We start from the raw sequence: 13,689 nt of genomic DNA, 5'->3' as shown, positions 1-13,689 counted from the left end.
CAATACATACCATGCTCATTTATGGCTTGTTCAAGTTTTCATCCCTTTCCTCTGATTTCTCAGTTTCCTCTTCAAACGATTCAGAGCACTGATCTCCAGTAGACGTTTCTTCACCATTATCTCTTTAGAGCATTAAAATAGTAATTATAATAGGGACTGTGACTAATGGGAGGACAATTATAAAAGCTTAATGTACCCAGACAGAAATTCTGTCACTGAGAGGAAACTATCTGAGGGGTCTATAAGCTTCTGCGATCTATATAATCGCTCTAGGCTCCTCTGTAAGTGATATCACATACAGTACATTACATTATATAAGAGCTACAGACCCATCAAGATGTTTCCATGCAGGTTATAACATGCAGCTGAGTGGTACACAGTCGGTTCCGGTACATCAGTACGTTCTGTGTAAGAATTGTTCTGCTCTGTGGGCCTCAGATGCTACTGCTTAATCATTAATCTTATGCCTTAGTTTCAAATCTGAAGCCTGTGCCAGCTCCATGAGCCTTGAATGAAGAGGACAGAAACCCGGTAAGGATACAAACTGCTAATGCCTCCTAACTTTAAAAGCAAAAGACAGGCAGACAGAACTTATTACAGTTGCCTGTGCTAAATTAATTGATATGAAAGTGATTTATTTAATTTTTTCTCAATAATACAGTTTACAGTTGTATATTTCAGACCCTCAACACTGCTACTTTCATCTGACAACAATGCTCTGCTACTAATGCTACAACTTAATTAAGTGATGCAGTTTGGGTTCATTAACTAACTGATATTATATATTACAGTGTTGCTCACATCTAGTCTGGAGCATTTTGTACCAGATGGAAGGACTCATTTTGAAGGGTCTGGAATATACAAGTGAGAATTGTATTATAATCCACAGATTAGAAAATGCCTATATGAATAGTAACCCAGTTAAATTCTGTTCACTTGCTTCAATTATATTGTTCAGTTTAAAGCCTTTAATGCATAGAACAAAGCGTCCAGAAAAGTGCTATTAGTGCCTTTGCTAGCTTTCTTACACCACCATTCCTCCCTGGTATGTTTTAGTAGGTTCCCATTTATGGGGTAGATTCAATTCTTTAGAACAACGCGGGGAGTGTATTATTACCGTTACTATGGTAATTTTTAACACAGATTTTTGCTTGTGGCTCACAGAAAAATGAGTGTTGAAATTACTGTAGTAACTGTAATGATGAGCAGCAATTACCATAGTAACAGTACTTGTGTGCGCCCTGCTTTCTTCTAAAGAGCAGCGCAGGGAATTGAATCTTGCCCTATAAATTTTGGTTGGTAATGTGTTTTCCCTTTTTTCCAAATTTGTCCTGTTGTATTACAAAAACTCGGTAAAGATGTAGTAATAATAATTTGCATAAAAAGTTCTGTAGCATATAGTCAAGCAGCTAACAGGGCAGTTTATATCGTCAATTCAACTTAATTTCAAGCAAATGAGTTTAATAAAAATGCTACCCGGGGTAAGGGTAGGTTGCAAGGATTGGCAGCTTGGAGGCAGCTAAGTAGGTTATTAATTTGGTTATAAGGAGTGGGCTATGGCTTTTGTTAGAAGGTTAGTTACCAGTATCAAGGTAGAACAGTCAGCTTCCTTCAGTTATGCCAGACAAAAGAGACCCTTCCTCGGCAAATTAGGGAATAGTAGCTCAGAATGGTGGCGGGTGTCTGGATGAGCTCCTTGGGGAGCTCTCACCACCTATCACAGCTCATCAGCCGTCCCCTGCCATCTTAGTCAGTGACACCGATGATCAGGCTTCTCAGAGGCATATCTGGCATTACCCAGCACAGCACAGCCCTAGTAGTACCACTTCCACAAGGCACGAAAGAGGCCCTTGTTAGCAATGGTGAGTGGCTGACTAAAATCCACCAACCAACACTGCTGGCCTCTGTCACATCGGCTCCCCCTCTGGTGTCCAGAGCTTGGCTTAATTCTGTACAATTGCCAAGTTTTACTGCTGCTTAAGGACCCCCTATCCATTACAATGAGAGTACTGGTATGGCAAAGTTTCTACGCCATGGGGTAAATGTATCAAGCTGCGAGTTTGCAACTCCAGCGATTTTCTCAGGAGAGTTGAAACTTGCCGATGTATGAAGCTGAGTTTTCATACAAAATCGCCAGAGTTCTGGTTCTGTCAAAATCACTACTTGCAAAATCGCCAGAGATCTAACTCACCACTGTTTGCCACTGCAGCTATACAAGTCTACAATGTATGAAGCTGCGAGTTAGCAAACTCAGGAGAGTCTGCTTCTAAACACGCCAGATACAACACGCTGCTTGATAGCAGCGTGTTGTAGAAACACATCACTGTTACACTGCCCTGGCAGTGTTAAAAAGTTAAAGAACAGATAAAAGTTTTAAAAAAAAAAAAAAAGCGTGAGGTCCCCCCACTATTTATGCTTAACCCTAGTGCTGCCTGACTAGTGCTGGTCCCGTGAAAATCGGGGAAAATTTTTGCGTGGGGTCCCCCCGATTTTCACTTTACCAGCACTAGGCAAACCAGCCAGGGTTGGTGGCACTATAGCAGGGGGACGCGCGCCAGGGGTCCCCCTGCCATAGTGACTAACCAACCCTAGACTGTTCAGCGCTGGGCTGGATTCCCTAGGGAGTGGGGTCTGCTGAAAAAAACGAGCGGGCCCCCCCCCTAGAAAGAACCAGCCCAGTGCTGATAGCACTAGGGCTGTTCCTACTACCCCTGGGCTGTGGGTAGTAGGGTAATATGTCGCTAAAAGGTTAAAAAAAACAAACACACCAATTTTGTTTGTGGAACTACAAGTCCCAGCCAGCCAGGTTGCCAAAAACAGTGTGGCCATGCTGGTGCTTGTATAACTACAAGCACCAGCATACCCATGGCAGCCAGGGCATGTTGGCACTTGGAGAACCACAAGTGCCAACATGCCCTGACATTCCTGGCTTGCTGGGCCCTGTAGTTCCAAAAAGAAAAAAGTTAACAAAACAACAACACCCTCATACAAACCACACATATTCATTAAAAATAATAAAACCCACAATAAAGACACTAACCACCCTCTTTTAAACCACAACTATTTATTAAAAATAAAAAAAAACATACCAATGATGTCTTCTTTCTTGATCCAAATTGTCCTTGCTTGCCCCAGTCCCTTATTATTTGTTCATCCATCTTGGCGGCTTGCCCCAGTCCCAGCCATTTGTACCTCCATAAAAGAATCTGTGCCAACTGGAACACTTCGCCCAGAAGGGGCATATCTTTGTAATTTCCCGATTCTTTAGTCTTGATTAAAGTAAAAAAAAAATAGAAGCCAGGAGCCGCTGCAAACACCTCCTACCTAGTAGGAGGTCCGTTCCGCAATGCTCTTACGCTGTTTGCGTAAGAGCTAAGTACTGTATTATGGTATTTTCCCACGCTAGTGGGGAAATCCCATATTACAGTATTTAACGCTTACGCAATTAACGTAGCGCATTGCGCATGTGCTACGCTACTTGCGTAACCTGTATTTGCCGCGATTTCAACACGCTGGCAAACTCGCAGTTTGATACATTTACCCCCATGAGTCTTAATCTTGTTATTTACCACAGTCTACACAGCTCAGTGGGTAAGGAAGAGCCCCAGTACTTAGAGTGTGGCTTGTAGCATCTGGGAGATACCAGACTTGCACTGAGGGACTAGTTCTTATTATGGTAGAAGGAGGCTGGTGTTCTCCCTGCTACAGTGGAGCAAACATAGGCCATTAAGTCTGCTTTTTCATTATTTATTTTAGTACACAGTGTAACATCTCTGGTCTTAGCACTGTTGATAGTCAATCATTGGATTTTTCACAATTCAGATACCTGTGACATTTCCACAAGTGGTGGACATTAGCAACTGCTCAGAACACTGATTCATTATTTGAAAATTAAGTTATTTATTATTTACTATTGTTATCATCTGTTAGTGCTAATTCTCCAGACTAATATTCTTTCATGTTGTATGTGTGGCAGGCTGAAGATCTGCCACATGTGAGGAATGGTTTAAGTCCTTTATAAGGCCTGACAGCCTAGACTTCTACTAACTAGAAAGAGTGTTTCTATACTGAATCTAAAAATAAAACTCTGCAAGGTCTAATGCTGTTAAGGGCCTGATAATTCCAGCACCTCTGGCAAAATAAGTCACAAGCTTCAAACTTATCTGTGTCCTCATCACTGGACAATGCCTGCTACTTTGTGTTTGACCAGTGTATGACCACCTTATTGTATTAAGTCTTCATCTCTTATTCATCCATGTGTAAACTGTTCTAGATTTTAGGCTCTCACGAGCAGTGTCCTCTTCCCTCATATACTCCTACTTAAACATTACATTTGCCACCAGCACACCTATGTCCTGCACCTCCTACCTGGGCTCTCATCCTTTGGTCTCCACACTTCCCTTGTCTCAACTCAATCAGCGGGTCTGATCCTCATGTTCCTGGGCACAGGCTCAGTTTGCAATGATTTGCTTCTTTCTCTGCCCCACATCTCCTTTTGTTTTTTTCAAGCTAAGTGAGATGCTATGCCCTGCCTTGCACCTCAGTAATGTACTGTTTATGCTATATGCACTTTGTACAGTTCTGTGAACCCTTTGCAGCGCCTTATAAATAAAATATAATATCAGCCAATCACATGATCGGAACGTTAACAGCAGCCAGAGATGATTAGAACAGTGAAGCTCCTCCACTGATGCCAGAAGATTACGGAGTTAAATGCACCCATGTATGAAAGATAGATGCATTTAACATTGTTAACTCTAAAACACAAAAAAAGGGAGTCACAATATTGTTTTGCCAGAAAATATTGACACGTTTCTATGCTATGTACAGTATTATGCTACACATGTAAACCCAAGAAAGTAAATTGAACTTACTTGTATGGCTCACTGCTGTTTAATTTCTGTAAAAAATTCCTTCTAATCAAATATAATATTATGATCAAGAGAGGCAATATCAATAGAAATCCTACTAATAGCCAGTTCACTAAATGTAAGTCCTCTCCATGTGTGCACGCCATGTCACCACTTTTGCCTGCATTGGACCAAAAATAATGTTAGTAAGTCTTAAAAGGGTATGGTATGTACTATACATTCATTGTACTTGGAATGCACTGTAAAGTTTTTTTAACATCAAAATAAGTCTGGCAGTTTTGTGTAATCTTGTGCCCCACCATCGCGGGGCCACTACAACATTCAATGGTGAACTCTGTTTAATGTCTGAAGTCCACGTATAGACTTCTGCATGCAGTAAGTGAAAAATTTTTAGGAGTAAAGGCCATTTTAATTTATTCTTGCTCCAGCATTGTCCATCATAGCTATACACCACACTTTATTGACATAACTAATACTAGGAGTGCGCCAAGATTATTACTCTTTTGAATTCTGCATCTAGCAAATGGATTTAAGAGATCCACAAATTACGGGCAGCACTCCATTTTAATATTCACTTCAAGGGAGCCCTATTCTTTCTTAACATTTGGGACAGTCCATTCATATATACTGCCTAAGGCCTTTAATAAAGGACACATATGTGGTGTCCCAATACTTGACAGACCAAGATTATTCCATATTGGGGTAAATTTTAGGGGTGTAAAAACTAATAACTATGTTTTCTGTTGTAAGCAAGGTGCTCTAGTAGTTTTGAGGCACATGGGAGCAGAGAGTGGGGTCAATGGCTAGAGGGCTTCTTGAAAATGGAAATGATGATTGCGTGTTTGAAATAAGAGAGGAAAATATATGTGGAGATGTGAAATAAGTTGGTCAAGGTGGGGACAAGTGTGGTGGAGTGAGCACTCAGAAAGTCAAAAGGGACTGGACAAGTGAATAGGTTGCAACTTCACCTTCAGTTACTGGGCTGAATACAGGTGGGTGCAGAGTAGTGATGTGCGTGGGAGGTGGGTGCAATGTAATGTCACGTTTGCTTGTGTTGATTTTTGTTTTCTGTGAAGTAGTTCACAATGTCTTGAGCAGCAAACATGTTTGGTGAGACTGATGGAGTTGGGGTAAGCAGTTAGTCAAATGTGGAAATCAGGTAGGGCTTGTGAAGATAGGAGTGAGGAGAAGTATGTTTGTAAAGCAAGACGAAGACTTAGTCATAAAGTTGGGAATTACAGTATAGTTGAGAAAATCAGATTTTTTTTTTTACTTGGATCATGTAAGAGAAGTGTGACAAGGTTGTGGTTGGATGGGGCATGGAAAACATAGTTTGGCAGCATCCAGGGAGATGACGGTGTGCTGTTATAATGGCATACCACATGGTCAAGGCATAAGAGATTAAAGAAGGAAGAGCAACATGTAAGGCAGTGATGGAATCATGATTCACTCCCTGTAGCTTTCTATGTATGTATACAGCTTTATGTGGGGGATGTGGATGAAGTAGACATATTTAACGTACTGTAAGTAGTTTATGACATACCTAATAAACCATTCCGATTTCAGCGGACCAGTTCTGACCTTGAAATATATTAGAATGAGGGTGTGTCCAGTGTGGTAAGTGGGGGGTGGTCTAAATAAGGTGGTAATGGGAAATAAGCTTAAAGCAGCATCGTTAGTGGGGTCATCAATGGTCATGTTAAAGTGAGCATTGATGTGGGTGGAAATTACAGCCCCTGTTTGCCCACAAGAGCCCCAGACTGCACTAGAAGCATGCAGAGACAGACTGTGCAACAAGTTGTAAAAGCCAGCGAAAGACAGCCATTTTGTCACCATTTTGTCACCAGAATGTACTAGAGGGCTCCAGGAGATTTTTGGGGGGAAGGGGAGGAGCCAAAAACAGACTGCTAGAGGCTTAGCGATGGTAGCTATTTGCTGCAAGGTGTGCTGTCAATGCTGCCTGGATAATGGAAGTTCTACCCACAATGAGCTATTGAATACTGGTGCTGGACTATTTCCCTGAGGGATATTTGTAGCTAAAGATTCAGATTTAAAACCCAGCCCAGAAGGAAACATCTTTAGAGAAACAGCTTGCCACTGCCCATCAGATGTCATCCGGACTCATATGAAGACAGTTAAGTTTATGGTTTATTTTATTTTGCTATGTTTAAGTTATCAAAGTGAAACAAGTGAGACATCAAGCTGTGTTATTGCTATTGAGAGGTTATGGTGCTGTCTAAAAGAAGAGTTTATTCCAGTCAAATCTGCTGTATTTAAAGTTTATCTGCACGCTGACGCAGTGTGCAAGGGACAGAGAGAGAAATCATTTGTCTCAAAAGTTTGTCTATATTGCATCAGTTTGATTCTATTCTTATTTGCCAAAGCTGTTTCGGATCAACATCAGATCTTTTGCCGGCCGACTCTCTCTAGCAGCATTTACTCATTACAGCGCTCTGGAAGTTACCAGGATCTCTAAGAAGACCCCACGCTGCCAGTGTCTCGGCCGCTGTATTAGAATATTTTCTACAATCACACTCTGGATAGCGCTATACCGTTTTTCATACGGACTAGGAGACACATATTCCCTAATTATAGATGCATTCTACAGATGGGTGAGACTCTTACATATTATTCGCATACACGTTTTTGATATCTTGATTGATACATTCATATTGTGGTTATAAGGTGTACTGACCAGACACCTATTTGATATAATTCCACAGAGGCATTTATTCAATTCACTTGTTTAAACTGTTTAAATAAAACTGTTATGTCATTTATTGATATTTGTATCTTTTGTATCAGCTTATATATGTGAGATCAGCTACATTTTATATTGATTTTTTCATTTATAAAACAAATCCTTTCTGGACGCACCCTATATATTTGTTTTTCTATTCCATGTTTTGGAGATTGGCAATCTCAAATAAGAGATGCGACAAGAGGATTAGTTATATTACTTTTAGGATTACATACATGGTTGTAGCAGAATAAGCTTTATTGTTTTTCAAGATATTGGTTTGGCCTACCCCCCTCCCTGAAACAATCCATAGCACTATAGTTTTTTAGCATAGCATATACCCCTATAGTTAAGTAGAAGGGTAAGCTATGTGCCGGCGCACATCACCCTGCTCCTCCTGCATCACCATGCGGCCTCTCTTACTGTACCTCCAGGGGCGCACGCAGGAGTGTCAGGGGGGGTTTCCTTTATCATTACACTGCTGCCTCTCATTACTGTCCTTCTCATCACACTGTGCCCTCCTTTATCATTACACTGCATCACACTGTGGCCCCTCATTACTGTCCCTCTCATCACACTGTGCCCTCCTCTATCATTACACTGCATCACACTGCTGCCTCTCATTACTGTCCCTCTGATTACACAGTGCCCTCCATCACACTGCGGCCCCTCATTACTGTCCCTCTCATCACACTGTGCCCTCCTTTATCATTACACTACATCACACTGTGGTCCCAGCAGTAAAAAAATAATGACCATGCACCCCATATTTTGTCAAAGGATCTAGCAGAATTTTGAATTATACTGGTCATATACTCTATACAATGAATATTAAGCTCAGTGGTCGAAGTGGAAATTTAGAAGTGGAGGTTTGAAAAATGTAATGGGAATGTAAACAAGTGAATGGAATTTCATTATTTTACAATGAAGGCCGTATGAGAAGTAGCGGTATGGCATACTACCATATACACCCCACTTCCACCACAGATTACCTTTTAATTCACACAAATTGTACTTTATCTTTAATTAAACTTCGGTATTGATCATAATTAACATGTCAAGAAACTGCAGTTCAGGGTTAGCAAGCCCAGTAATAAAAAAAACAGCAGTCTCCTATCACTACCTCGTCACAGACCGTCCGCCACTACAGTTACTGACTGAAGCCCTCTACCTACAGAAACATGAAAAAGTGCTGGAATGTAATAATCATGTTAATATGTTAGTCTTCTGCATGAATCCCATAGTGCAACATTTAAACAAGTCAGACCTCCTCATAATATAAATACCACCAGATTCAGGATAGTTGGCAGACTGTCCTGCTCTCTCCTACCTGTTCTCGTCACTTTCACCACTTGTGGCTGCTATGTCTTTAGATCAGTTGCTGCTTGTTTGGATCCTGGAATGTTGGAGGCCCTATTTGGAAAAAAAATGGGTACATGAAATTTAGTAAACTCCAACCAGCCCCAGTGTTAAATCAATATAGCACCCACATTGTATAAGTAGGCCTCCCTCCAACTAAAACATTAAATTAATAGCATACACATTTAATAAATAGACCTATTTCCTTACCACAAACAGCCCCACACACACACACACACACACACACACAATATACACACACTGGCCCCTCACACACACATAATATACACACACTGGCCCCTCACACACACATAATATACACACACTGGCCCCTCACACACACATAATATATACACACTGGCCCCTCACACACACACATAATATACACACACTGGCCCCTCACACACATAATATACACACAGTTGTCCCTCACACACACATAATATACATACACTGGCCCCTCACACACACATAATATACATACACTGGCCCCTCACACACACATAATATACACACAAGGGCCCCTCACACACACATAATATACATACACTGGCCCTCACACTCACATATTTTAATAATATACTAACCCCCCTCCAACTTACCTTTTTTCATCCATGAGCTGTGCAGTCTTCCTTCTCTTCACACATGGGACGGCACCTGTCATGTGGTGCACGTCCCATGTGACACGGAGCAGGCCACACATAGAGGAGGGAGGGAGAAGACCAGCCACCACACCAGCCCCTCCCCCGACTCGCGGCACTAAAGCAAATTTTTTTTAACTTGTCCCCCCCCATCTGCTTAGCCGCAGGCCCCCTGAGAACCGCTGGGCCCTAGGCACGTGCCTAGGTCGCCTAGCGGTAAATCCGGCCCTGCTCTTATGGTGATAGGAAGAGGCCACACATAGGGGAAGGGACAGATCATAAGTTCTGCGGCCAAATGAAGTAAGGTGGCTGTTCCCAGAGGAGGGACCAGCCACCAACTGCCACACTGTTACCCCGCTGGCGCCACCCCCACCTTAATACGGCTCTGGCTATACAGGTCATTGGAGCACAAGGAAATGAGGACAGGAATGTCTTGCAGACATGATCACTATGATCACTAAATGCCTTCTCCTACAGTCACTGTGACCAACACTGCTACATATAGGGTGATGAAGAAGGAGATTCCAAGGGCAGCATGGAGGAAGGCAGGAGTAAATGTTATGTCTTTTTGTAGCAACAGCATTCCACCATGTCCAATATATGAATATATCATTACAAAAAAAGAAGTGTAGAGATATGTATAAAAGTGGTCACCCTGAGCTGTTTCATCTGAGAGATGTTTAGCTGCTCCTAACTTGGGCTGACTTATTGTAATACAATAGAATGTAGTTCATTGCAGTTAGTGATTAGACCAACACAGAGCGACGTTCCCACTCTGTTACCAATCAGGGCTAAATCACTTATCGCTCCACATGGTTTTTTATTTTTTCCCAAGGCATAAGTCCTGCTCTGCATCAAATCCAGTGTTTGTGGTTACCCTAGATTATCATTTACTCCGCTGATGTAAACAGTATTTTATCAACAGAATCTCAATTCATGTCTTAGCTCAGTTTTCAAAAAGTAATAAGTAAGAGCAATAAAAGCACTAACCAGTATCATCTGCCACACGTCCTGAACGAATAAACAAAGTATCATCAGGCTTATTGCATAATGGGGGTTTCCAGCCAGCATCACAATGGCACTTGTGTTTATTATTGCAAATCTCAAATAGACAAAACAGAAAAAGCATCATTTAGATTGTGACTGAAGTGTTACCAATTTGAGGATATTAAAATCCCTGAGGCAATCTGCAATGCTCATAACATTTTCTGCTACCACAGGGAAGCAAGTCCTGCAGATGTGCAGGTTTTATGCAATATCCCTAATTCAAAAAACATTGTTAGTCCATTTTAAAAATGACAATTATAGAGTACATACCTTGGTCAGTGTTTCACCTCATTAACAACCGGATCAGGAAATCTGCAACATATGTTCAGATTTCACAAACAGTGACGGCCCATTACAATATACACAGGGTGTTATGGACATGGGAATAATTTATTACAGTTGGAGAAGGGCAAAATATGGGCAGATAGAATTCTTTTTTATGTGATCCTCTTTTCTGTACAACATCCTAAGGAATAGAGCACAGCCGTATATCTCGCCCTCCAACACATTACTCCTTTCACCCAGTACAATATGACCTCCTCCTTCACTTTTCATTTATCTTCATATTTCAGCAATCTGGGATGAATTAATTAATCGATTTAAAAAAAATTCATAAATGAATTAATCTAAACGGATGAACTGCAACAGGAAGATAATCAGGAAGACTATTTTGTTTGCTATATCTGTGTCATTTGTTACCTATCCTATATAAGTAATTAGTGCTATCAGTGCTCTGCTTTTGGGTCTTACAATTATCGATTTTTTTTGTATAAATCTGCCACAAGTTTGGTCCCTCGAAAAGCCCTGTCCATTTTAGCAACAACAAAAGAAACAGTCTCAAAGAACGAAATAATATTCTTCAATTGTAAATCTATAAGTTCTATTCAATTGTAAGTTGCATTGTTTTCCAGTACACAGATACTTTAACAAATGAACCAAACTTCTATGTAAGATGTTTCCCAATAATGGCAAGTACAGTAATTTCTACAAATCTCTGATTCACTTTATGAAGTGATTCTCATCAACAGTACTTGTTGTCCACACAATGGCTGATTTGTGGATTTGTTAATGTACAGTATGTCCAACAAGGTCTGGATCATCAGATGGGCCATGTAAATCTGGACACACATGCACTACATATGGTACATGCATCTGATATTATTGCAGAGTAATCGCGCACCATGTGTAACTCAAATGTGTTTAGATTTACTTGGCCAATCTGGTAACCTATAAATGCCAAAATTCCTAATTGGAATTTGAGGCAAAATAAGTCACAACTGTGATCTGTCCAAACAATGCCTGTTTGGTGTGAGACCACTCCATGTTCCGGCCAAAAAAAGCAGGAAAATTGGACAAGGGCGCAGTTAATGCTTGTCTGTCCACTAATGTTAAATGTTGTGTACTAGTCTGTAAATGTTTTAATCAAATATCAATGTAACCATCAATAGAGAGGAGGCCTGCTTGATGTCACGAATAGCTTACTTACTCCATGCCAATTACAAGTTGTTTCCCGTTCACAAGATAGATCTGAGCTAGAGATGTTCATGCACTTTTGCTTAATACACATCTGAAAATAGAAAACAGAGATTGCATATTACAGAAATTATTGTTGGGATAATGAAAACAGGGTAATGGGACCTGCAGCTCTCTTGTCATTTTATAACTACAACTCTTAGTACTCTGTGTGAGTTTCCAACTGGCAGGGCTTGGCTGCCTATCTCTGCCGAAAATATATTTCTCACAGGTAACAATACTCAATATTAACCAATTTAAAAAACTGTAAAAATAAAGTTAAGCTGCAACAGACAGCAATATACAAAAAATGTGGAGCATCATAACAAAAAAATAAATATAATCATGATTTTATACACACTGTATACAGAAGGACATTGCTAGTCTTAAAGTTGGTCTGTTTTATTTCGATTACATTGCTTACCTTATTTTCACCACACTTTGTGCCATCTTTAACCCAGAGAGGATTATTATCGGTCAAAGAATCAGCTGTTACACACATATGATGCTTAGCAGCATAATAGGAGATAGCCAAATTTGCTGTGGTTACTGTTTCTGTGTCCATGATCATACATTGTAATTTGCCGCATAGTACATCACTGGAGGTACATAACAATGAATGGGATTGGAGATCAGAATCCATTCTAGCAACATATTAATTATATCCTATACATAGATATAGAATAAGTGTATCTTTATTACTGTGCCCCTTCTCTTCATTGTGAATTCCACCTAAACTGTTCTTACTAAACATCATTACTTTCAATCCTGGGAGATGTGTCCTTTAAACATTATGCATAATGAAATGTTTATAGATTGTGGATAATCCACATGTTATTTTAGTGTTGATGAACAAGACAGATGGAATTCGAAGTGATGTGAGAATGAAAAAAACTCTACCATCCCTAGAAGATGAATCCTTATGTGTGTGAGGGCTGACAAGGGGGAGGACAGTTGCTCCCAGTTCCCGTACTGTGTTTACTAATGAGAGATAACCACCTCAGCAGTACACCATCATTACCTACCATTGGCTTATGTAAATCATCAAAAGATTTCATTAGAAATCCGAAAGGTTTACATATCTATGACTATCATGCAGAAGGCCACTGCTACAGAAGTATTATTGCTAGGTACCTCATCATTACTTTTCTTAACAGCCTAGTACTGTAACCATGTAGGAATACCTATGGTCCAGATTTTCTCAATTATTGGTGTCCAAAAGGCTGTATGCTGACAGAAAGGGCGGTGTGGCCTGGTTGATTATGGATGTGGGTTGGGTAGATCGGAGTGTGACCTATTTTGTCCAATGAGGAATGTTGGCATGTATGTGTATGTAATTTAATATGGAAAATAAATCCACAATGCTTAAGATAAAAACAATGAATAAAATGACATACAAAGATATAATGGAGTAGTTTATTTTATTTTCTGTTTGCTAGGAGAAGCAGAATAAAGAGACACTTCTCAATATGACGTTGACTCCCAAAAAATTAACAATATCTTAAAGTTACAGGACATG

The 13,689-nt window shown here is 40.4% G+C and overlaps 1 protein-coding gene across 4 annotated transcripts in view; it reads right to left on the bottom strand.

The window, feature by feature from the left end:
- The window catches only part of LOC142151629 (disintegrin and metalloproteinase domain-containing protein 9-like), a 51,160-nt gene that overhangs the window by 430 nt on the left and 37,041 nt on the right, over positions 1 to 13,689 (bottom strand). For 3 of the 4 annotated variants that reach the window (XM_075207466.1, XM_075207467.1, XM_075207468.1), the window contains 5 exons: positions 12,595 to 12,769; positions 12,145 to 12,225; positions 10,602 to 10,713; positions 4,875 to 5,031; positions 11 to 122 (listed from right to left, as the gene is read on the bottom strand). In XM_075207466.1, coding sequence (XP_075063567.1) covers positions 20 to 122; positions 4,875 to 5,031; positions 10,602 to 10,713; positions 12,145 to 12,225; positions 12,595 to 12,769 — 628 coding nt within the window. In that variant the 3' untranslated portion in view covers positions 11 to 19. Of the gene's footprint in view, positions 1 to 10; positions 123 to 4,874; positions 5,032 to 10,601; positions 10,714 to 10,928; positions 10,971 to 12,144; positions 12,226 to 12,594; positions 12,770 to 13,689 lie in introns of those variants that run through there. The other variant, XM_075207470.1, reaches the window with a different exon arrangement.

The sequence above is a fragment of the Mixophyes fleayi genome, chromosome 4 (genome assembly GCF_038048845.1).
Source record: "Mixophyes fleayi isolate aMixFle1 chromosome 4, aMixFle1.hap1, whole genome shotgun sequence".
In the NCBI taxonomy this organism is placed as follows: domain Eukaryota; kingdom Metazoa; phylum Chordata; class Amphibia; order Anura; family Limnodynastidae; genus Mixophyes; species Mixophyes fleayi.
Note: the sequence above shows the minus strand (reverse complement) of the source record. Positions and strands in the feature narration are given on the sequence as shown.